Consider the following 23,885-nt stretch of genomic DNA (forward strand, 5'->3'; position numbering starts at 1 on the left):
AATAGTGTATACAGTGGAGGCTTGTTATAACGCGTCTCACTGTGCCACAGATCTGGATATATCACATGTATGGCGATGTCCCCCAAGTAAAATACTGCATAAAATACGGCGGTTTTCATTATTTGTCCCCCACCCCCGTGTTATAACGAGCTTTCACTGTATATGTATTGATTACTTGTATAAAATAGTTGCAACAGGACCTTCCCATGATCTTCCATAACATGGGTCAAACTGTCCTGTTCCAAACTGTTGGGGGGAGGGGAGATTTCTTGCAAATACTGCTGGTCTTATGGACTCATTCATCTTCTTTTACCAGCCCACACCCCACTGGACCACCACTTCCAGGGCAGATGGTAGAGCTCTGTCCCAGATTGTATTTTAACAATTTAAACAAAAATTAACAGTTCATAGTGGTTAGGTGGGGCTTCTTGACAGTTTTGAAGCTTCTAGCTTCACTCCGGTATCTCTGAAAAATTTATGCTGGAACACTGTACCTGACCATATCTTCTCACCAGTGTCACCTCCTAGTTTGATGGGGTCCTTGTCAAAGTGCCCCCCATGGGTCCCTCCTACAATGTTGTGTCCTCCACCCAGAGTTAAACCTGGTAGCAGTTTGCTACAAGTTGCCACTTTAAATTTCCAACCATGTCCTAGAGTTAATGATGTGAGTTACTCGAAGGTAGTGTGGGAAATTTAAAATGGCTTCTCATAGCACCGGGGACAGGGGACCTGGACAAGGCATTAATGCTGTTCAGCCCTGCCGGGGTCCTGGGGTCCTGGTAACTACACAAGAAGGTCCAACTGATGATGACGGCCCTGCTTCTCACTTTCAGTATTCAATATCCAAATCAGGATTTCCCCCCCCCCAACATAAAAAAGTTCCTGATGTTCATGGAATTGGAAGCCTTGAAGGAGGAAGGAAACTACAAGAGTTGCCAGATCCTTTAGCAATTTCACAAACATGGAAGTTTCATCCATCAAAATTCAGCTGTAGAGTGGAAACCCCGTTTGTTTCCCTAGGCATTTTAAAGCTAAAGAGATGCAATGCGTTGTTTATTCTCCTGCCTTCTGAATTTTATAGGAGTGGTCATTTTATTTTTGTTTTAATTTTTACTTTTCAGCTGTGATTTTCTACAGGGGTGGGAAACCTTTTTTAGAATGAGGGTTGCATTTCCTTCCGGACAATCTTTTGGGGGCCACAAGAAAAAAAAATGGGAGGGCACGGGAAAATATGCAATACTTATTTTTTAAGCACCCTTTACAGATTGAAAGTCATTTTGTTACTTTAGGAACATAAAAATGTATTATGTGCAACTTGGTTTGCCAGTAAAAATTATCATGTTTGGTATACTAAAAGTACAGTTTGTTTAGACAATAACAACAAATTGACATTACAATTTTACACTTTTGTTACAAATTGAGCTACAAGCTGCTGAACTGTAAGGAACCTGCCATCTCTTTGGTTTTGCATGTTTATGAGGAGCAGGCAGAAACAATACAAACAGAAAGAACCCATCAACATATTTATTTATTAAATTTATACCCCACACTTCCACAGGAGCCCAAGGTGGCAAACATACAGCAACAAAACATCTAAGAACATCTTTTAAAAAGTAAAACTAATAAAAGTATGATGAAAATTATTATGTCTTCTCTGGTCCTCCACAGTGTCAAGCAGACATAAAGCACTCATTTCTGCAGAAAGTACTGAGAAAAGAGCTGGGGCGGGGGGGGGGGCGACCAAGAGTCAGTGATTACTAAATAAAAGTTACTCAGTCTCTGTTCTCTATTACTTTGTGTTTCTTTGTGTTGCTGTGTATTTTCTCCCACTCCCAGTCCTTTGAAGCCTAGTCAAGAGGACAGAAATAGATTCACCACCTATGCCAGCAATAGGAAGCCCACAGGCAAAGAATCCTTCTCTTGTGTCAATCGCAGTGCCCCCTAGAGGCAAAAATGCATCTTGCTGTTGCATTTGAGAGTTAAATTCTCAGTACAGTAGGGCCCCACTCATATGGCGGGTTATGTTCCGGACCCCCGCTGAAAAGCAAAACTCATTGAATAGAATGGCATGCGACACCCAAAAATTGCCATAAAAACAGAACAAGCGCCGTATGAGTGGGGCTTTAGTCCAATTGCTTCTAACTGAGATCACTGCATTAGTGAAGTGCTGTAAAGCGGGGCCCTACTGTATACAACTCAGGACTTGCTTGTCCTCAACGTACAGGAATTGTAATTATCTGATACTAGACACAATCTTTCTTAAAAGTCTTCCTGTTACTGGGTTTTTGAAATAATTTGTGAAGGAGTAAATATACGAACCTCTTGAAACATCAAGAGGTTATTCATCATTCTAAAAGAAAATATTTCATAATCCATTTTTTTTTCAATTATTCCAATTTTGGGGGGGAAACAAAATAGGCTTCAAAAATGGAAAATGAACAGTAAAAAAACCCTGTTTTTCCCCCCAGTCCTTCACATCTCTAGGGTCCAAATACCAGGGGTAGATGGGGACACAGGCAAAAGTGGGAGAAGCAACAAATGCAAATTTTATCTTAGGCCAGTAGGCTAGTTTTACTCTCTATCCTCCATCCAGGTAAGCAAGAAGCATTATCAGAGCTCAAGGGTGCATTCCAGCCAGACAGAAACAGTCAAGGAGGGTGCAAAGTACATCCAGTGTGGCTGAGGAAGAGTTGTAGCTCACAGAACAGCCTGAGGGCTAGAAAGAGCAGCCTGAAGGGCCATATTTGGCTCATAGGCTTGAGGTTCCTCACCCTTGGTCTACAGCTTTGGGAACTTTGCATTTATTTGTCAACCAAACAAATGAGAGTATTAAGGAAGGAAGGCCTAAAATAGGGGTGGCTGTTGGCTCCGTGTCAGTGGGGCAGTGGAATCTGCTCTGAGTTTTAGTCTGAACTTTTAAGGAACTTCCCAAGGTGTTGAAACTTATTCCCCAAATAGATTCAGCACCTTGGACAGCTCCTGGAAAGTTTGGACTAAAACCTGAAGTCGATTCCACTGCCCCAGTGATATGGAGCCAGGAGCCACCCCTGGCCTAAAACCTAGTTCAGTAGACAGGCTGCAATGCAAGGTGCAGCCTTTCAGAACAATCCTAAGTATATTTTCTCAGAAGTAAGCCCAACCAACTTCTGTAGGACTTATTCTCACAGGAATGTAGGCATAGGATCCTAGCCTTTATCTCACCAAGAAACGTCAGCCTTACTTCTTATTCATAAGATACAAACAGTATCTAGTAGGTGCCTGGGATACTCATGCAATTATATTCCATTATTACAAATTATGCATTGGCTCAAGGAAGAGTATCTTCTCCCATGTAACAAAATATTGCAGTTTTGAGTGCTAGGAAAATGTGATATCCTTGCAACAGAAGGATTTTAAGGAAAACAATCTGGATCCCCAAGAACAAGTGATTAACTACATGAAGGGGTAGAGGGAACATCCTCAGTACAGCCAAAGGTCTCTACACACAAGCCATTTTTCAGTGCATTAACAAAGTACAGCAACAGTCAAATCACCTCCACCAGCCTTTCCCAACCTTTGAGTTCCCAGATGTTGCTGGACCACATTTCCCGTCATTCCTGACAATTAGCCATGCTAGTTGGGGTTGATGGGGGCTGTAGTCCAACAATATCTGGGCACCCAAAGTTTGGGAAATGTTGATTTATGTCATGATCCTGGAGCTCAGGTCTATCATGATCCCATCTCCAAGTCCCCCACCCCACCCTCTGCACTTGTTTCAGCTCACTGCCTTCTATTTATTGGGGAAGAAGGTACAAGAGAGAATTGTGTTAAAAACAATGAAACCAGACATGGCAATTCCAAGAGAAGGAAGCATTTGTGTATGCAAAGAAATGTGCAAAGATCAGAACTAGGAAAGTGAGAGGCAAAACTGTAAGATAGCAAGAACACTAGTCTGATTATGCCCTTATTTCATTATCTGCTTCCAATGCACTACAAGTGGGGAACTCTGACCCCCTGGTGTTGCTGGACTCCAGCTCCCATCAGCCCCAGGCAGCATGGCCAATGGCCAAGGATGATGGGAGCTGTAGTCCAATAACATCTGGAGAGCTACAAGTTCCCCATCCTTGCAATACACTATGTAGTCAGTCAGATATTTTTGACTGTAGAAAATTGCTATTACAATGTAGTTCAGCTGTACAGTGTAAGGATGAGAGGCCTTACCAAAAGGTCCATTATAGAGCTCCAAATATCAGCACACTCCACACAAACGACTAATCCACCTTCAGGACTGGTTTATTCTGTCCATTTATTTATTTTAATTTAAAGTATTTAAAGATCAGCCTATAATCATGTCGTCAAGGTGGCTTACAACATGTAAATCAATAATAATGGGGGGTACCATTCCTAGTCTGCAGTGGGGCAAAGGAGGTGATCAGAGCCTGCACCAGACTCTGGGGAAGCCTTGGCACAGTGCCATAAGTGGGGGGGCACCCCCTTGCTACCTGCACGATACCCTCACTGGCCCTTGGACACACTTCAATGGTGGATGTGCAGTGGCGCTTTTCAATGAAAACTAAGCTAGACACCTATCCATGGTGGCCGCCCCCCATCTTGAGTTACTCAAAATGCAATTCTCTGGCCCACAGAGCTATGAAATCTACAGCTTTTGTTGGTTTATAGTCCTGCCCAGACTATAGTATGATGACCACTGTGGATGGGAGAGGAGTTTGTCTCCAGCTCAAAAGGAACACTGCTGCTGAAAAGCATCTGAGGGCCCTGCGGGGAGGGCAGTGAACAGCCCCTTAGCCAGTGTCTGACGACTGTTGGCAGAGGGCCTGTTGCTGATGCATAAATGGCAGTTGCATCAGATTGTTTGTCCACCTTTTCATTGCAGATTAGAAACTGGGAGGGTCACACACTGTATCAGGGACAGGAGGGTAAGGGGAGGCTGTAGCTCAATGGCAGAGCACATGCTTGTATGCTAAACGTTTCTGATTCAACACCAAAAGTAAAGATGCATTTCGGCTATTGGAAGCAGCCATTGCAAACCTATCTGCTTATTCTTGGTTAGTAATTTTCAATGATGGAAACTGATTGAGAGACAGCTGAATAAGACAGCCACTCATGAGCCACTGGCTTGGTCTAGGATGCTGCCTGCAGCACCAACCCTCTCTGTGTTCCAACAGCTATGCATTGGATCAGGGGAGGATTAGAAATCTGATCAATCTTCATTCCTTGTTAGCATCAGGATCATAGCTCTTGTCATATGGGAGTGCAAGCAAGCTTTGCAAAACTGTTTCTTTTAAACAAAGGTCAGCTACCAACTTTCAATCTGCCTGAAGAAGATACTGCTGGGAGTTAATCACATCACATGAATACAACTAAGGCTGTGAAGACCAGTATACAAGGGACAGTCCCTTCAACCATGCTTGTTCATGATGGGTAACTACGGGAGTTAAAAGGGTGAAAACAAACTTGTTAGGTCCATAACCTAGAGATAAACAGAAACTCCCTAATCCTAATTCAACATCCTTGTTTCCCATATACCTGAGAGCTGAGGCTTTTGTTCTCTACATTAAAATTGGAGGCACACTTCACCCTGACATCCAGAAAGAGTATAAATGACCTGCTCACCCTTGCGTTTCTGCTGGAGTCGCTGTTCTGAGCTGGCCTCCCGCTTAGGAGGAGGAGCTCAGTGGCAAAACACTTGCTTTGCATGGAGAAGGTCCCAGGTTCATCCTCCGGCATCCACAAGTAGGGCTGGGAGAAACTCTTGTCTGAAACCCTGGACAGCTGCTACTAGGAGACATTACTGAGCTGGACGGACCAGTGATTTGGCTCGGTGGAATGCAGCTTCCTTGGCTCCAGAGGTACCCAACGCAGAGATGCAACAGGCAAACCTCCTGGGTAAGGAAGCAGAGTCGCTGCATCAAGAGAGAGTGACTGAATCATTCAATCACTGGAAGAGCAAAGATATGGCATAATCGCCCAACTGGTGATAGAGGCAGCCTCCTCTATGGGTAGGTCGTTTAAAGGCTGCTGGGAACTCTATGTTATTTAATTTGTCACACTCACACACTCACACACACACACCCAGCAGTTATCTTGGAGCACATAGTTTAGGAATTACTTGGCTAGTTGCTACAAGCTAACAAAACCTCATCTGCAACTCTCAGTTCCCATCCATTCATGTCAAACCTGCTGGATTCTATATTAAGCAAGTATCTCCAAACTATTTCTTCTGCCCACCTTGTTGGTGTGCAAACATGGAAACATTTCCTACTGGTTTCTATTTAAAAAGGATCACTGGGAATTCATAATGCCTCAAAAGCTGCTTCACCTGTCACCAGTGAAGAGTATAGACTGTCATATGTGAGGCGCAGCTGTGCGTGTCTGTTTTAAGGACTCTCTGTGAAATGTAAACCCAATGGCTACTTCAATTATACCAGCGTGCACTATGGCTGCAATCCTGCACATAGTCACATTTGGCTGAAAGACAGGTGTGTGTGTTTTTTTAATGGGTGCAAGAAGAGAGTTATTTCCTTTTGCATTCCTCAGGGGGAATGGTAGGAGTTTGGCAAGGTACCAAAATTTACAGTATTTCCTAAGATGAAAGCCAGTTAAATTGCAAATCAGCAGTAACATCCTTTATGCTAAGGCGCTCTATCAGGACTGTGTGTGTGTGTGTTCTTGTTCCCTAGCATAACTTAAAATCACTCAAACCGACAAGCATCAAACCACATGATTCAGTAACGTTGGAATCAGCTCGGCCCTTCTGTGCTTTGGGGTGGGGGGTAATCACAACTGATCCCAAAGGTGTATTAAAAAGAAAAATAATCTTCCTCTAGCCCCACAAAGTTTTAATTTATGACGACGGTGGAGCTTTTGCTAAAATGACATTGGATTCAACACGGCCCACACTGAAGTGAATGGGGGCGGGGGGCAGGGATGCAATATGGCATGTTCAAGTTAATGAGGGGTAAAAAAAATTAATACAAAGGGAGACCCAGAAGAGAGAGAGATTTCAAACAAAGAACAATACGTAATAAGCTGTATTGCAAAGTTAAGCCAACTAAGACTTCGAGCAAGTTCCCTGTATTTTCATTTATGTTTCTTACAAATTATGGTACTTTGTGATAAAATCCTAATATATAGCATTCATATTGTACCTTACAAGTTTTCAAGGCATTTTGCATACATTATCTGCTTAATGCAACAACAATCCTGTAAGGCAGGTCAGTATTATTATCCTTCTACTGAAGATGCAGTGGGGAGGGTGGACTAGGAGTGAGACAGAAGAGACAGTAACATTCCCAGAGACACCTACTGAGTCCTTGGCGGCAGCAAGCTTTGAACCTGGTTCACATCTGCAGTCCTATACCCACTTACCTGGAAGGAAGGAATTCAATGACACTCGCTTCTGAGAAGACATGTAAAGCACCATGCTGTTAGCCACTCCATTACAGCAGGTCTCCATACTATATGTTTTGCTCTCTGCCTCTTTCAAAGAAAGGGCACCAAAAAAGCCAGAATGAAAAGTGCGCAACCCACTTCCAAACTCTGCCAAAGTATGTTTGCTGTGCAAAATATAAGAAGAGCGCTGCTGAATCAGACGAAAAGCCTATCTAGCCCAGCATCCTGTCATCCACAATGCCTAGCCAGATGCTTCCGAGAAGCCCACCAGGAAGCCTGGGAGGCAATATCCTTTCCAGGCTGTCACCCACCCCCAATCCCCAAGCAACCAATATTCAGAGAGAGCCATACTGCCCCTTAACACAGAGACTCCATTTGCCTGTCGTGACTAACAGTCCTTGATAGACCTGTCCTGCTCCATAAACTTCTCTCATTTCTCCATCTAAGCCAGCAGCCATCACCACATTGTGCATCCATATATTCAGAATGGTTTAGATGCAGAAGTACTTTCTTTTGTCTCTCCTGAATAGGCTGCCAATCAATGTCATTGCAACCCCCCAAGTTCTAGCGTTCTCTGTTGATAGGCATGGACACCCAGAACAGGAGTCTGCCCATTACTTACTCAAAGACAATCTGACAGAGGGAAAATAACATTCATTAATCCTTTGCCAATGCATTGTTTCTGGCCCAAGCCAATCTGCTCAGATTGCCATATGTCTTGGGGGGGGGGGGGAGGATGTTCTACCTTTTATTTAATGCCTTCACTAGTAAATCTTCCAAAGGGGTACTGGGAAGAAGTAAGTGGCTTTTCAGACGATGTCAAGAGGGCAAGAGCCAGCCTTTCTGAGTTTTATTGCTTAATCAAATTGCTTTTCCTTCTGATGGAACAGCCATTAGATGAAACTATAGCTGCTTCCAACCCTCCCTTCCTATCAGCTGGCCAGACATCTTTTCAGCCTCTGTGATGGGTTTTCAAATGTACCAAACCAGATGTCAGGGCTAAGTTGGAAAACATGTAGCCAAATTGGCAAGCTCACAGACTTTTTCACTGAGAGCCATCCACCTGGAATAACTACCACTCCCTGATTCTGCACACAATATCACTAACATCACTCTAATAGCGAACTCAGCTGGTGACGGCCAACAGACTCCTAGCCAAAATGGGGTCACTGAGAAACAAGAGGGAGGCAGAAGCATGCCTGAGAGGGGTCAAGATTACCACAAAAAATCTTTATGGGGAAAACATAAGGGGACAATCCTCCCTCCATCCCAAACAACAGCCCATTGAGGACTGAGTATGTTTGGTGACTGCTGGGGGAGAGGGAAATGAAAAAGGAGAGAGGGAGAAGAGAATGAAGAGGGTGTGGCTAGCTGACTGGAACACTGAACAGGACCACTTCACACTGCAACACTGTTTTGCAGGTTCCACTTGTGGGGTAGAATTTCCACTCTACCCACAAGCATACATTGTATGTGCAGAACAACATAAGAAGAACCCCACAGAATCAGACATCTAGTCCAGCATGATGTTCTCACTGTGTTCAACCAGATGGGAAATCCAGAAGCGGGACATGAATGCAAGAGCATTCTCCCACTTGTGATCCCGCTGCATGTTGCCTCAGAGCTAGTGTGTGTGGCTAAGGAGAGGAAATGAATAATTTTACTATGTTTCTTTTTTAAATGCAGGGGATTCATGTGGATTAAATTATCTTGATTTTATGTGTCCACGGAAACTTTTTTCCCTCTTTACAGGTATGGGATTTAAATTTTATGCTGCATAAATATGGGAACCATATTTTCATCGGCCCTGCTTCTGCACCCCCACTAGCTGCCTGGGCACAAATAAAATAAGCAGACAAAGCTTCACCTGTCATGGAGGCAGGTGTCAGGTAAAGTGTCACCTGGTAAATGTCTGCAGGTGAGGCTGCTGTTAAAGGCACAGCAGTTAAATTGATGGCAAATTCTAGACATCAACCCACTGTATTTATCCTTTGTTTCATCTGAATGGCAGCAAAGTTCTCACAAAACCTGGCATGGTTTCATCGATAAGGAAGCATAACCAGGATCAGGACTGAACTGAAAAGCAGACCAATTTAAACAGGGCGGAAAGGAGAACGGGTGCACATTTGTGGCTGCCGTGTGATCATCTGGTCAACCGATTTGAACAGGGAGTGACTACTGCTTTATATACCCATTTGTCCCAGCAGCAGAGAAAGAAGATTTCAAAAGGAAATATCCGACTGTTTACTCCCGAGAGATAACTGCATAAATATGCTGGGCAAAAGCAGCAGCCAGATGAAGTATATAAACATGCACAAGATCAGGCTGCCACGTAAGCATTTGGGGGGCCAGAGCCCATTTTGCCAGATGCAACCAGGGGGATTTGATTCTCTCCGATGGAAGGCATGCATTTGCACAGCTTCATCTGAACTAAATCTGGGTTCACAACTCACTTTGGGAGGAGTGACATAGTACAAAGAGGGCACTCTGAACATTCACAGAATATATTTTACTTTGTCATCCACAGTTCAGGTTCCAAATGCTCAAATCATCCAGGAGTGGGAGGGTAGGATTCTGGGTCGGGGTGTGTGTGTATCACTCCTTTTGTCCCAGGTTGGACTTCTTTACCTTTAAGACAAAAGAGTTTCAGCAGGTGTAGCTTGCCACTATACCCCTGGTAAAGAAAAGTGGCACCTGCCCAAATTGTCTCCATTGATGTGCCTATTAAAAGGGACATGAGCCTTGACCTCAACTGCATCTCCTCACTGTATTTGATCCCCAGAATCTAGAAAATGAAGCAATACCAATTTGGGCCTTCCTTATTTTCTCTTCCTGTTACTGGATACAATCTGAAGAACCCCGCAGCAGAACCCCCTCCTTCACCCTCCTTAGGTAGCCTCAACCCTGCTCTGGACAAGTAGCCAGAACTACACCTCCCATGCTCTGGATATCAGCTGAAGCCTCTCTGGTTCCGGTGATCATCATCACCATCATCCATCACAAGGCACATTTATTGTTCAGATGTTATTTTAGTTATTGGTAGCAGAAGGGAGGCAGGCGTTGCAATCCTACATAGCCGAATTACTTAGGAGTATGTCCTACTGAACTCAGTGGGGCTGGCTTCCTAGTAGATGTGCACAGGATTGCACTGTGAAGCAGATTTCCCCCGTTTAGTTTGGACACCTGTACGCTGCGGCCCCGTTTTCCCCTGCAGCTATTCTCTCTCTCTCTCAATTGAACATCCTTTCGATTTCGGCAGCGCCAGCAGTCAAGAAAAGGAAACGGTGGGGTGGGGGGAAGCGGAGAGCGATGTGTGTGTGCTTCCCAATACTGCAGTGCCGAGAGAGTCCAATCAAAGCACCAAAATGAGAAAACTATTCCATCCGCCCCGTCTCACCTCCACCCCTTTTGCTTTTCCGGGATCTTCAAAAGATAACGTATTTGGGTGCGAGCCGGTCGTCGGAACGGAACCAACACACTCGGCCGTTCTCCGGCTGTGTGGCCGGCAGCAAACTGCTTTGCCTAGGGGCTCGGCGGAGTTTGTAAGGGTGGGTCTCCGCCTGGCGGGCTTAGGGAAGGGGAGTCCGACGGTGCTCCCGTTCGGTTGGGCTCTTCGACGGCGACAGTCAGAAGAGCGCTTTGCAAAACTCTCCGGAACTCGGGAGAGTTTGTGTGTGTTTAAATGGAAGCACGCGCCTTGCAGCCCTCGGCTGCAAATTAAAAACAACCCCCCCCCAAAAAAAACCCGTGTACTGGAGCAATCTTTCATTCTGGAAATCCCATTGCTTTTTACCCGACCTTTAAAATTAAGCATCATAACCACTACTGCAACCTCGTCCCTCGCCCCACCCCGGTTCCCAGCTGCTGGGCAAATAATCGGATGCGGGGTCCGACCCATCCAGGCGGCTTTCCCCCTTTGACTGCACCGCAGAGCAAGCGTCCGGTCTTCGCAACGGTTGCTCCGCGCAACTTCCAGCTGCTGCAGCGATCGGCGATTGCTCTTGGGGTGTCCGCCGCGCCACCTGCGCGCGGGCTGCCGGTAGAGCCCTTGATTTCCCCTCCCTCCGCGCCATGCAGGCACCTATATCTTCACAAGGAGTAGTTGTTGCAGCCTGCTAGTCGCTCCTGTGCACAGGCTTGCGCGAGTGCAACGCACTGCAACGGCCTCGACAGTCCCCTACCCTACCCCACCCCGAGGTTGGACTTGATGCTACCGCGGGGGAGCGAAGGGAGAAAGGAAGAATATATGTATATATAGCGATGATGATGATCATCCATGCAGACTCACGTCTCGGAAGCGGTTCCAGTGTTTGATCTTGCCGCTGTATTGGGAGATGGAAGACAGCCATTGCTCGTCCTCCATAAAATTGCCGGGATTCTCGCCTTCTTTCCCCGCCTTGCCGTCCCCTTCCGCCAAAGCGATGGCCAGCAGCAGCGGCAACAGACAACAGCCTGGGGCTCTCATCTTTTGATGTGGTTCTGCCCTCGCTTGCCGCAAAGCAATGATTTGTCTTCTCCCTTCTCGGATCTCCTGGCTTGAGGAGAGAGGGATGCCTGGAAATGTGACCTGATTAGGAGATGCACTTCTCTGAAACCCAGCGCTGCCTGGAGCCACCGGGAGGATTACGGAGTCTGCGCCAAAAGAGGCTGGCTTAAGTCACTGAAGCATCAGCATCACATTTGACATCATCATACCTGTTAAAAGAAACCCAGCCCGATGAAAGGGGGCGAAGGGAGGGGGTAAGGACTAGAGATGCACCGATCTCTTTGACTTCTGCCTAATTGGTAAAGGTCACACATCCTCCGGCTTAATACATAAATATGTCCTTAATTGTGACTATGCACAGCACCTTTTGGGGAGGTCTAGGTCCCCCCTTGTTTTGCTGTGCAGTGACACCACCTTTTCAGTCCAGTAGCTATTGCCATTTTGGTCCCGGAGGATAAGAAAAACACAATCAAAGAGCATATATGATGAGAGGCATGTAAGCTTTCAGAGTTACACAGAATTCTTTGAGCAGAAAGGGCCCATTTCCTTTAAAGCTATAGAGCGGGTGCCTAAGGGGTCATATCACTACTACACCGAGACAGCGACCTGTAGCTCATTCCAGTGTACCTATATGCAACATACAGTGATGGGGGTTACGTAATTTTAGATTCAGGAATTTAAATGGCCTTATGGGAACCCCCTCATTAGATGGCAATGTATATTACTTCTGTTTCTGCATAGTAAGCCAGCCCTGCTGTGTTTGGGGGCTCTGAGAGTCCTGCCCTAGCAGCACCACAGATATACATGTTTGTTGCATTCACACTTTACACCTTAGCTGTATGTAGGTCTAAAAATGTCATATTGTGAAGTGGCCCTCCTCAGCTGGAGTCAAGTGGCGTACAGAAAAGGCTCCCCCAACACAACTCAGTCATATCAGATGTTTCCCCCATTTCCTCCCACCCCCAACCCATAATTCTTTTTCACTTCCAAGTTATGTAGTATCTTGGAACCAGCACAGGATTATAGGCTATTGTAATGACTTTGCCAAATGTGATACCTAAAATTTCAAGCCCAGATGCTTTTACTCAGACAGCGCCGGATCTTGTCTCTTAATAGATCCTACCCTATTTGTTCTTACCCAAGCACCAGTGTGGTGCAGCGAGATCGTACAAAGTACCATGCTAATACTGCAAATCTTCAGTCAATGGGACTTGCACTTGGCCCTTAGTGTAAAAGGCACCAAATACAAGCCCTGATTTTAGAAGAATTGGGAGCTCATTCCAAGACTCCCAATTGTTGCTCTGCAGCTTTGTCTTTACCTGTCCCACACCTGACAGTTTAGAGGGCTTGAGCAGGAGTCAAGGGGGTTCTCTGGGGCCACCATGGTTTTTTTTGCACTTTTTGCTTTCTTTTCTTAAAGGAAAAGATCATTACATTGGTATCCCCCTCCACTCCACCCCCCCCCCAGTCTGTACAGTCCTGTCTCCCAACACCAGTGGGGTTACAGTGCTGGACTAATATCCAAGTTCAAATCCCCACCCAACCAGGAAGCGTGCTGGGTGACCTTGAACCAGACACAATCTCCCAACCTGACCTATCTCACTGGGTTGGTGTAAGGATAACGTGCAAAGGGGAGGAACCATGTGCTCACCTTGAGCAACTTGGAGGAAAGGTGGGCTATCAATGCAATAATAATTAAATAAATACATTTCAGCTGAAGTGTGTGGACCCCAGAGTTAGCCAACGTGCTGACCTTTTAAAAAATAATGATACTACTAATAATAATCAAGAAGCAGGAATGCAGTACTGGTGGGGATGCTAGACTTTGAAGACAAAAGGGTAGATAGATTGAGGAGGGGGGTTAGTGCTTTTAGGCCTTGGGATGATAATCAGAACTGATGACTTGGCTAGCGGGCACTTGGGGAATGAGAATGGAGTAGAAGACAGATCAGCACACACAAACACACCTGCCCCTCCTACAAGCATCTGCAGGGGTGCATGCATGTGGGCACCTGGGGGAGGGAAGCCCTCAACTGCCGCAGCATCTTGGAGAGAGAGATTGGGGGGGGCAGAATGTAGGTGGAAGAAAAGGGGGACACTGACACACACACTTAGCTTCAGAGATGGGAGGCGAGCAAGTCCTGAGCTTCCTCTCTTTGGCTCTGTCTGGGCCAAAGGTGAAATTGCAGATGATACAAAATTGGGGGGCACAGCTAATACTGTGGAAGACAGAAACAAAATTCAAAGGGACCTTGATAGGCTGGAGCATTGGACTGAAAACAACAGAATGAAATTCAACAGGGATAAATGCAAAGTTCTACACTTAGGAAAAAGAAACTGAATGCACAGTTATAAGATGGGGGATACTTGGCTCAGCCATACGACATGTGAGAAGGATCTTGGAATTGTCGTTGATCACAAGCTGAATATGAGCCAACAGTGTGATGTGGCTGCAAAAAAGGCAAATGCTATATTAGGCTGCATTAACAGAAGTATCATTTCCAAATCGCGTGAAGTATTAGTTCCCCTCTATTCAACACTGGTCAGGCCTCATCTTGAATACTGCATCCAGTTCTGGTCTCCGCACTTCAAGAAGGATGCAGACAAACTGGAACAGGTTCAGAGGAGGGCAACGAGGATGATCAGGGGACTGGACACCAAGCCCTATGAGGAGAGACTTAAAGAACTGGGCATGTTTAGCCTGGAGAAGAGAAGACTGAGGGGAGATATGATAGCACTCTTCAAGTATATGAAAGGTTGCCACATAGAGGAGGGCCGGGATCTGTTCTCGATTGTCCTAGAGTGTAGGACACGGAATAATGGGCTCAAGTTGCAGGGAGCCAGATTTCAACTGGACATCAGGAAAAACTTCCTGTTAGAGCCATACGACAATGGAATCAATTACCTAGAGAGGTAGTGGGCTCTCCAACACTGGGGTCATTCAAGAGGCAGCTGGACAGCCATCTGTTGGGAATGCTTTGATTTGGATTCCTGCATTGCACAGGGGGGTGGCCTTGATGGCCTTATAGGCCCCTTCCAACTCTACTATTCTATGATTCTATGATCTTATCAGGATATGTTGTATCTCGGCACTACAAGGCAATAACATTTAACGTGGGGACACAGATGTGGTAGGGCATGACTCAGCCAGTCTTAGAGCCACACCATATGTTAAAAACACATCCAACACTTATTTAAAGGACATGACTTCCCCCAAAGAATCATGGGAGCTGTAGTTTGCTGAGGTTGCTGGGAATTTGTAGCTCTGTGAGGTGGAAAACATAGTTCCCAGCAGAGCGTGGATCTGTGTTGTTATCCTATTGTTTTCAACGGGAGAGTGTTATGCATGCCCTGGACTCTTTTAATGAAATAATCAACAGGAGTTAAATGTGTTCTAAGTGTGACAGGATTACGTCCACAGCACTGACACACACACCCCCCATGCACCTTCAGGTTATTAAGGGCAGCTACTTCTGTTGGCTGAATAGGTGTAGAATTTGTCAATTGGAGCAACAGCATTAAAATCTACCCTTTACCTCTCCAAATGTCCATCCTCCCCAGTCTGTGTTGCTACTATGTTGGCACCATTTACAGTTCCAGACCCTGGCAGATTTTGGAGGCTCTTCCTCCATTTTGCCACAACCAAGCCTATCAGTCCTGCTTCTTCCTCTCCTAGGGTTTTACAACCTTGCCACTCATACTGCAACCCTGTGCACACTTATCTGGGAATAAACTTCTTTGAACATGGTGGGACTTACTTCACAGTCAACATGCTTAGGACTCTGCTGCCTGTATAAGAAAAAAAGGCAACATGTCATTCCTGCAAGAGCCTCCAAGCCCACAGCCAAACAGCTATGGGCTGTAAACAGGAAAAAGAAGCCAAAGAGCTATGGTTTCTCTTTTTAGAACCTCCTCCAAGCACAGCATATAAATGAGCCCTCCCATACCTTTCCCAGGCCAATCATTGCTTATAGAAAGTGTAATGGCATCACAGCAGGACATGTAATCACTGGACAATGCAGGGGTGCTGAAACCCTTTTCAAGAGTTGGCACATCTTTTCCACTGTCTTGACCCGCTGATAGGCTACTGCTGGAAATGACTCTATAAGTCATAGCAGCCTAACATTTTTTTAAGAAATACATATTGTTGTTGTTGGAAATTGTGCATGTACGGTACAAATTAACAAAATCAGCAAACATTAAACATGTTTAGAGAGTGTATTTTTGCATCACATGACTTATAATCCAAAGAAGCAGTCAGGATATATAACACAGATATCTGATTATTCTCATAGATCAGATGAGCAATTCGTTCAAAAAAGAGGAATGTGATGGGGGAAGTCAAAATTTAGAAACCCCGTTATTAATATATGAAATAATCAGACTCCACTTTTTTCCAAAAACATTCGTGTTTGTCCCTGTAGCCAGGGGACAAGAACCTGTAGCTCACCAGCTATTTATTTATTTTATTATTATTTATTATTATTTGATTTATATCCCGCCCTTCCTCCCAGCAGCAGACCAGGGCTGCAAACAGAAACGCTAAAAACACTTTAAAACATCATAAAAAGACCTTAAAATACATTAAAACAAAACAACGTTAAAAACATTTTTAAAAACCTTTAAAAACAAAAAAGGGTTAAAACATATTATTAAAAAAAACATATTAAAAACAATTCTAACACAGACGCAGACTGGGATAGGTCTCAACCTAAAAGGCTTGTTGAAAGAGGAAAATCTTCAAAAGGTGCCGAAAAGATAGCAGAGATGGCACCTGCCTAATATTTAAGGGAAGGGGATTCCACAGGGTAGGTGCCGCCACACTAAAGGTCCATTTCCTATATTGTGCAGAACAAAACTCCTGATAAGATGGTATCTGGAGGAGGCCCTCACCTGCAGAGCGCAGTGATCGACTTGGTATATAAGGGGTAAGACGGTCTTTCAGGTATCCTGGTCCCAAGCTGTATAGGGCTTTGTACACCAAAACTAGAACCTTGAACTTGGCCTGGTAGCAAATGGGCAGCCAGTGCAATTCTTTCAGCAGCGGGGTGACATGTTGGCGATACCCTGCCCCAGTGAGCAGTCTCACTGCCGCATTTTGCACTAGCTGCAGCTTCTGGACCAAATTCAAGGGCAGCCCCACATAGAGTGCATTACAGTAATCCAGCCTGGAGGTTACCAGTGCATGCACAACTGTGGTCAGGCTATTCCGGTCCAGAAACGGCTGCAGCTGTCTTATCAGCCAAAGCTGGTAAAAGGCACTCCTAGCCACGGAGGTCACCTGGGCCTCTAGTGACAAAGATGGATCCAGGAGCACCCCCAGACTACAGACTTGCTCTTCCAGAGAGTACAACCCCATCCAAAGCAGGCAACTGACCAATTATCCGAACTCGGGAATCACCAACCCCCAGCACCTCTGTCTTGCTAGGATTCAGACTCAGTTTATTGGCCCTCATCCAGCCCACCACGGAGTCCAGACAGCGGTTCAGGGCTTGCACAGCCTCTCCTGATTCAGATGTTGTGGAGAAATAGAGCTGGGTATAATCAGCATACTGATGACACCTCACCCCAAATCTCGTGATGATTGCTCCCAAGGGCTTCATATAGATGTCAAACAGCATGGGGGACAAGATAGTACCCTGCAGCATCCCACGGCACAACTGCCAGGGGGCCAAAAGACAATCACCCAATGCTATTCTCTGAGAGCAACCTTGAAGATAGGATCGGAAACATTGTAAAACAGTTCCTCCAAAACCCATCTCACCAAGTCAGTCCAGAAGGATATCATGGTCAATGGTATCAAAAGCCGCTGAGAGATCAACTAAGAATAACAGGGTTGCACTCCCCCTGTTTTTCTCCCGATAAAGGTCATCCATCAGGGCAACCAAGGCTGATTCAGTCCCATAACCAGGCCTGAACCCAGACTGGGATGGGTCAAGATAATCTGTTTCATCCAAGAGTACTTGCAATTGCTGCGCCACAACCCTCTCAATCACCTTCCCTAAAAAGCTGGTATTTGCAACCGGTCAGTAGTTGTCACAAACCAATGGGTCCAGGGTGGGCTTTTTCAGGAGTGGTCGGATTACCATCTCTTTCAAGGTGCCTGGAACCACTCCCTCCCATAATGATGCATTGACCACACCCTGGATCCACTTGGTCAACCCCCCTCGGCAAGCTTTAATAAGCCAAGAAGGGCAAGGGTCGAGAGGACACGTTGCTGGCTGCATCATCGCAAGCACCTTGTTTACATCATCAGGCCGCATCAGCTGAAACTGTTCCCAAGAAGTTGCAGCAGATGTTGCACTGGACACCTCATTGGGGATTACAATAGATGTAGAGGGGGCATCAAGACTGCTATGGAGGTGAGCAACATTACCCTCAAAGTGCCTTGCAAACAATTCACAGTGGGCCTCCGAAAGGTCTAAAACATTTCCTGGAGCTGATGTCAACAGACTCCTGACAATACGGAAAAGCTCCACTGGACAGCTGCTTGAGGATGCAATGGAGGCAGAGAAGTGGTCCTTCTTTGCCACCCTCACCACCACACAGTAGGCATGGTTATGATGTTTTACTCGTGCCCGATGAGCCTCACAGCACGTCTTTCACCACTTGCGCTCTAGCCGTTGTCCAGTCTGTTTCATTGTCCTTAGTTCACTGGTGTACCAAGGTGCAGACCGGGCTTCACAATGCTGGAGAGGGCGCTCGGGGGCAACTGTGTCAAGTGCCTGATGCACCTCACTGTTCCACAGCGTGACAAGGGCTTCAACAGGGTCACCTGCTCTATCTACTGGCAACTCCCCCAGGGCATTCAGGAACCCAGTGGATTCCATTAGGCTTTGGGGGTGGACCATCTTAATCTGTCCACCACCCCTGCAGGGAAGGATTGGAGCCATATGTCTAAACTTCACCAGGAAGTGGTCTGACCATGACAATGGGGTGACATCCACCCCCCCTAACTCCAGACCACCCCTTCCTCCATCTGGAGCAAAAACCAAGTCAAGGGTGTGCCCTGCCCTATGTGTCGGGCCAGTGATGACTTGAGACAACCCCATGGTCGTTATGGACGCCATGAAGTCCCGAGCCGGGACACTAGAGGCAGCCTCAGCATGGACATTGAAATCACCCAGCACTATCGTTCTGGGCTCCTCCAGCACCACAGCCGAGATGGCCTCTGCCAGCTCAGTCAGAGAAGCTGCTGGGCAGCAAGGTGGACAGTACACCAGCAGCAACCCTAGTTTACTGTCTCCTAGGCCCGACACCAGGTGCAGGCCCTCACAGCCTTCTCCCAGACAGAGTGGTTTCCTGGTGACAGAGATGGAAGTTCTGTAGACCACAGCAACTCCTCCCCCCCCCCTCGTCCCTGCAGCCTGTGCTGATGTTGCACCGAGTATCCAGGTGGGCAAAGCTGGGTCAGATATACTCCTCCCAGCATACCCACCCAGGTCTCAGTAATGCACACCAAATTGGCACCTTCATCCACAATCAAATCATGGATGAGAGTAGTCTTACTGTGTACTGATCTGGCATTAAACAACAACACCCACAGGCCAATGGGCACAGCAGATGAGCAACGAGGAACCCATCCATGAGAGGAGTGGCAGCAAGGAACAAGGCTTGCCCTTGTCTTCTACAGTACTTCACCACATCCCCATGGCTATATTTCCCTCTATCCGTGAACACCGAAATTGGGGTGGCATCACCCATGCTCCTCTGTACTAAGACTCCTCCTAAACACCTGATATGGACCCGACATGAGCCCACCAACAAAGCCTGCCGGAGCCAATTATCCCAGAAGGCCTCTGCGAGAATTGGGAACAGTCATACCCATTCAAACACAGGGTCCATCTACTCCCCCTCCTGTCTCACACCCAGGGAGGGCCAGCCTTCTGCCAGTCACAGACTCTCACTTTGAAGGCATCTAGCGACTTTCTCCTACCATTCAGTTCACTGCAAAGGCTCTCACCCTTTGCAGGAACTACACATGCACCACACACCCTCCCCACCACCAACCTCCTCTATATTGGTTTAACAGAAAATTAAAACAAACAAAAGAAAGGTAATAGAAGGGGGTAGCGCTCTTGCCCTCAGGAGTATGGTTGGACTCCAACTTGGATCAGCCCCAGGCAGCATGACCAATGGTCAGGAATGATGGGTCCAGGAACATTTGGAGGTTCCCCACCCCTGCCCATGCCAATTTACTTTGGTGTATCTTTGTTTTTTAGGTATTATTATTTGCTAAATTCCATAAAAACCAAACCTATAAATATGTAGCAGGACAAAGTTTTCCACAGTCTAGCTATTTCCATCCTTGCCGCTGCCAGTGGACCATCTTTATAAAGCAAGTGGCATTGCAGGGGTGGGGATGTCTTTAAAATTACAGAGCCAATGATGGTTCTGGCTGTACAAATTGTTTCAATAAGTCAGAGATAGTGCTAAACACTCATTCCCAAAAGATGTCTACACCAGGGCAGGTCCACCACATGCAGAAAAGAGACCCACACTTCTTGAAACCAGTCAACCAGTCTTTTCAGTATTATATGTCAAACGCTAGTCATGTAGCTTATTGATGGACCAGTTGTATTCCCCACCCAGTCTTCATCGCTTAAAAAAAAAGCTAGCAAGACATTTAAATGGAAACCCTCCATCATAAGTGTCCCTGTCTGAAGCCTAGACAGAGTTTGAGCACCTCAGTGAGTACTAGACCTATGCAATTAGTAAATGAAGCACAGAATTAGTACCTTAGTGGATTCAACCTTGGTTGCCTGATTTATGAATATGCCACGTGTGGCTATACGTTTGCAGACAATGCCTGTGCGGCACAATGCTAATTACAGAAATGCATAAGCCATCTGTTCCTTTGGCAAAAGAGGCATGATTAAGTATCATGTGACACATTTCTAGCAGTGCAACTTAACTTGGTTTAAGATGCTACTATCCTCTGTGGCGCAGAGAGGTAAGCAGCGGTAACGCAGCCGAAGCTCTGCTCACGGCCGGAGTTCGATTCCAATGGAAGGAGGAAGTCGATTCTCCGGTAAAAGGGGTCGAGGTCCACTCAGCCTTCCATCCATCCGTGGTCGGTAAAATGAGTACCCGGCATACGCTGGGGGGAAGGAACTGGCAAACCCACCCCATATATATGGTCTGCCTAGCAAACGTCGCAAGACGTCACCCTAAGAGTCGGAAACGACTCGCACTGTAAGTGCGGGGACACCTTTACCTTTATATAAGAGTGAACTGCTGAGGGTCTTAAATGGAGCCAAAGGTTGTTTCACTGTATAGCCCATAATCTATGAACAAGATCCTACTCTTTGACAGTTTAGCAAATATGCAGGATTATGAACTAGAAAACAATTATTTTCTGTCAAAGCCAAGAAATGCGGTAATGTGATTTGAACTATTTTACACCATCAGTTCATTATACCCAGAGGTTGCAGTTATTTACACACAAAACTTTAATTATGCAGAGGAGGGGGCAAGATGTGTAAGAAAGGAAGAGGCAGGGAGTGTTAGAGAGAAGTTTTCTTTGGAAGCTTTCTGGGGGGAAGTAAAGCTATAATCCTATGGAGACTTACTTGGAAAAAAACCCTTTTAACTCACTGAGAATAAGCAATGATGTACAAGTTCAGGCTACACATAAGAAGGGTTGGGCATCTCTAAACATACTAAAGAAGCCAATGTCATATGGTGGCGACAAGTGTTCGACTGAAGGCCCAAGTTCAAATCAGCATTTAGCTGTGATGGTCACTGGATGATCTTGGGTCAATCACTCTCTCTCATCTTAATCTATTTTACAGATTGTTGTGAAGGGAGAATGGGGAGTGTCGTGAGCCATGACAGGGTGGGAGAATTATGCATTCTGCCTTGAACTCAATGGAGGAAAAGCAGAATGTAATAAAGAAATCCTTGTTTCCTGCAGTCCTAGATATTTGTACCATGATTACAGCTAAAGAGCATTTTGTTAATGAATGCAAAAAGACACTCCTGAAAGCCTGAGATATGCCTTTGTGTTCTGAAACTCAGCCATCACAAGTCACATGTTTTTATCACTTGCCAATTATATTTGTACTATCCTGGGAGGACTACAGAGGCTTGATCTACTAAAAGCCACACATAATCTGATCAAATACAGCCCATCCTAAACAGCTCCATCTATCTTATTTATTGTCTTTCTGCAGATGGCACATCATGTAGCCTCTTTTTAAGCAACACACATTACAGACAGGAACTTGAATGGCAACAAGATTCAGGTCTATGCAGTAAGGGTTTGTTCTCCCCACCCCACCCCCCCTTTCCCCCCTGGTGCCAAAGCATTGGGAGAGCAATCTAGACATGTTTCAGTGCCCAGAGACAGTCTGATGTGTTCATGCACGTAGTTGATTTATATATATATATTTAGCAAAATCAAAGATAAAATCAGAAAATTCAAGCAGGATCTATCTCTAGCTCAGGGTTTTCATCACACCATTGGTGGCAAAGCTGCATTCGATTCTAGATAGAAGAGACAGAAAAGGGCTGCTGTAGGCATTGTTCATGTGCAAGCCCTGAATGTTGGAGGTCTCAGCTGCAAAAATCTGAAATCTTGGGCACACACTATCATTTTCAAGTCAGGGATGCAATTTCAAAGTGGCTATCAAGATGAAAGGCTTTACGGTAAGAATAACCCTGTAATTTCCAGCTTGAATCACAAGGGATGGATAACACAGGGCGACATGAGCAGCAGAATCAATTCAGCAGTATTGCTGAGAAAGATGGTGCTTTGTCAAATGCAGTGCCAAGCTGCCTGTTGGAGGAGAAAGAAAATTCCCAAATCAAAATGTTGCATTTGAAAATTTCAGCTGTGCTTAGATTGCTTGTTTGGAGCAACTGGTCAGATGTCGAGGGGTGTGTGCCTACAACCCAATGAGCCTGCTTCTTAATGTTTCTAAAGTATTGACTCTGTCAGCTGGGCCTGTCTTTTCTGTGAGGCACAAATCAATCGCTTCCATCAGCTAATACTACAGTGCTCAATACCATGACTCAGAAACAAACAGTGCTTATAAAACAATGCAGTGATTTTTAAAACTTTCTTATGTGGCAGATCCAGCAATTACAGAGCAGTGTTTGATTTGCTTGTTCCTTGTAGATTTTGTGTGTGTGCGTGCGTGCAGTGTTCTCCAAAATCCTGTGGCTGCCTAAAAGCTTTCTGAATTAAGACTTGTCTCGTACGCTGATACACCTCTAATGTGTGCTCCAACTAAAATATTATTTATTAATCGTGACATTCTCAATGTATATGGCACTTTGCAGAGTGTAAGAGGACACATCCCTGCACCATCATGCTTACAATCTAAAGTTTGACACAGGAGAGATGACAGAGGAAGCAGAGGGAAATGGAGGTAAGATAAAGTGGAGAATAATATGGAGTAAATGCATTGGGTGAAGACAAACAGGCCTGCACATACTCCATGTCACTGAGACATTTGTCAGTCATGATCCTGTTAGTCAGGGCTGTTGGTATACCTTGTGTGGTCCCCTTGCCTAGACATCTTCTATACAGGCTTCTCTCACACACCCACTCCCTTTGTGATGTCTTTGCACCCCAAGTGTAAACACTTATTTGAAATGTGCCAGTGTCAGTTCAGACCTTCACATTTCCAGGGAATTTTAATTTTAAAAGGCTGCTAAAAAGTCTATGCTGTACCAGATCTATCCAGAGTTCAAAATTAAGTTGTATTGCAGCCAAAACAAAGTTTTGGTACCTAAAGTGAGTCTGAGAATGAACCTGGACTTTGCGCTTGTGTTTCTTTCAGGGCTGCTTCACCTGTTACAACAGCAAAGACACATCCTCCAGTTTACACCCCACAGCTTTTAAAAGGCACTGACATCTGAAAACATGTGACAAATTATTTCCCTGCTGCCACGATTGGCCAAGATCCCCAGAAGTGTATGTTTTGAAATATGTGAATATCCTTCAAAGATTACGAAAAGGCTAAGGTCAGTCTGGCAGAAACGTAGGGACTTGTGTTCA

The 23,885-nt window shown here is 45.6% G+C and overlaps 1 protein-coding gene across 3 annotated transcripts in view; it reads right to left on the reverse strand.

The window, feature by feature from the left end:
- Positions 1-15,656, reverse strand: part of SPOCK2 (SPARC (osteonectin), cwcv and kazal like domains proteoglycan 2) — a 129,630-nt gene extending 113,974 nt beyond the window's left edge. For 2 of the 3 annotated variants that reach the window (XM_061635292.1, XM_061635290.1), the window contains exons 1-2: positions 15,637-15,656; positions 11,681-12,087 (exon numbers count right to left, since the gene is read on the reverse strand). In XM_061635292.1, coding sequence (XP_061491276.1) covers positions 11,681-11,857 — 177 coding nt within the window. In that variant the 5' untranslated portion in view covers positions 11,858-12,087; positions 15,637-15,656. Of the gene's footprint in view, positions 1-11,680; positions 12,201-15,636 lie in introns of those variants that run through there. The other variant, XM_061635291.1, reaches the window with a different exon arrangement.
- Between the last annotated feature and the right edge of the window lie 8,229 nt (positions 15,657-23,885).

Source organism: Rhineura floridana, chromosome 7 (assembly GCF_030035675.1).
Source record: "Rhineura floridana isolate rRhiFlo1 chromosome 7, rRhiFlo1.hap2, whole genome shotgun sequence".
NCBI lineage: Eukaryota > Metazoa > Chordata > Lepidosauria > Squamata > Rhineuridae > Rhineura > Rhineura floridana.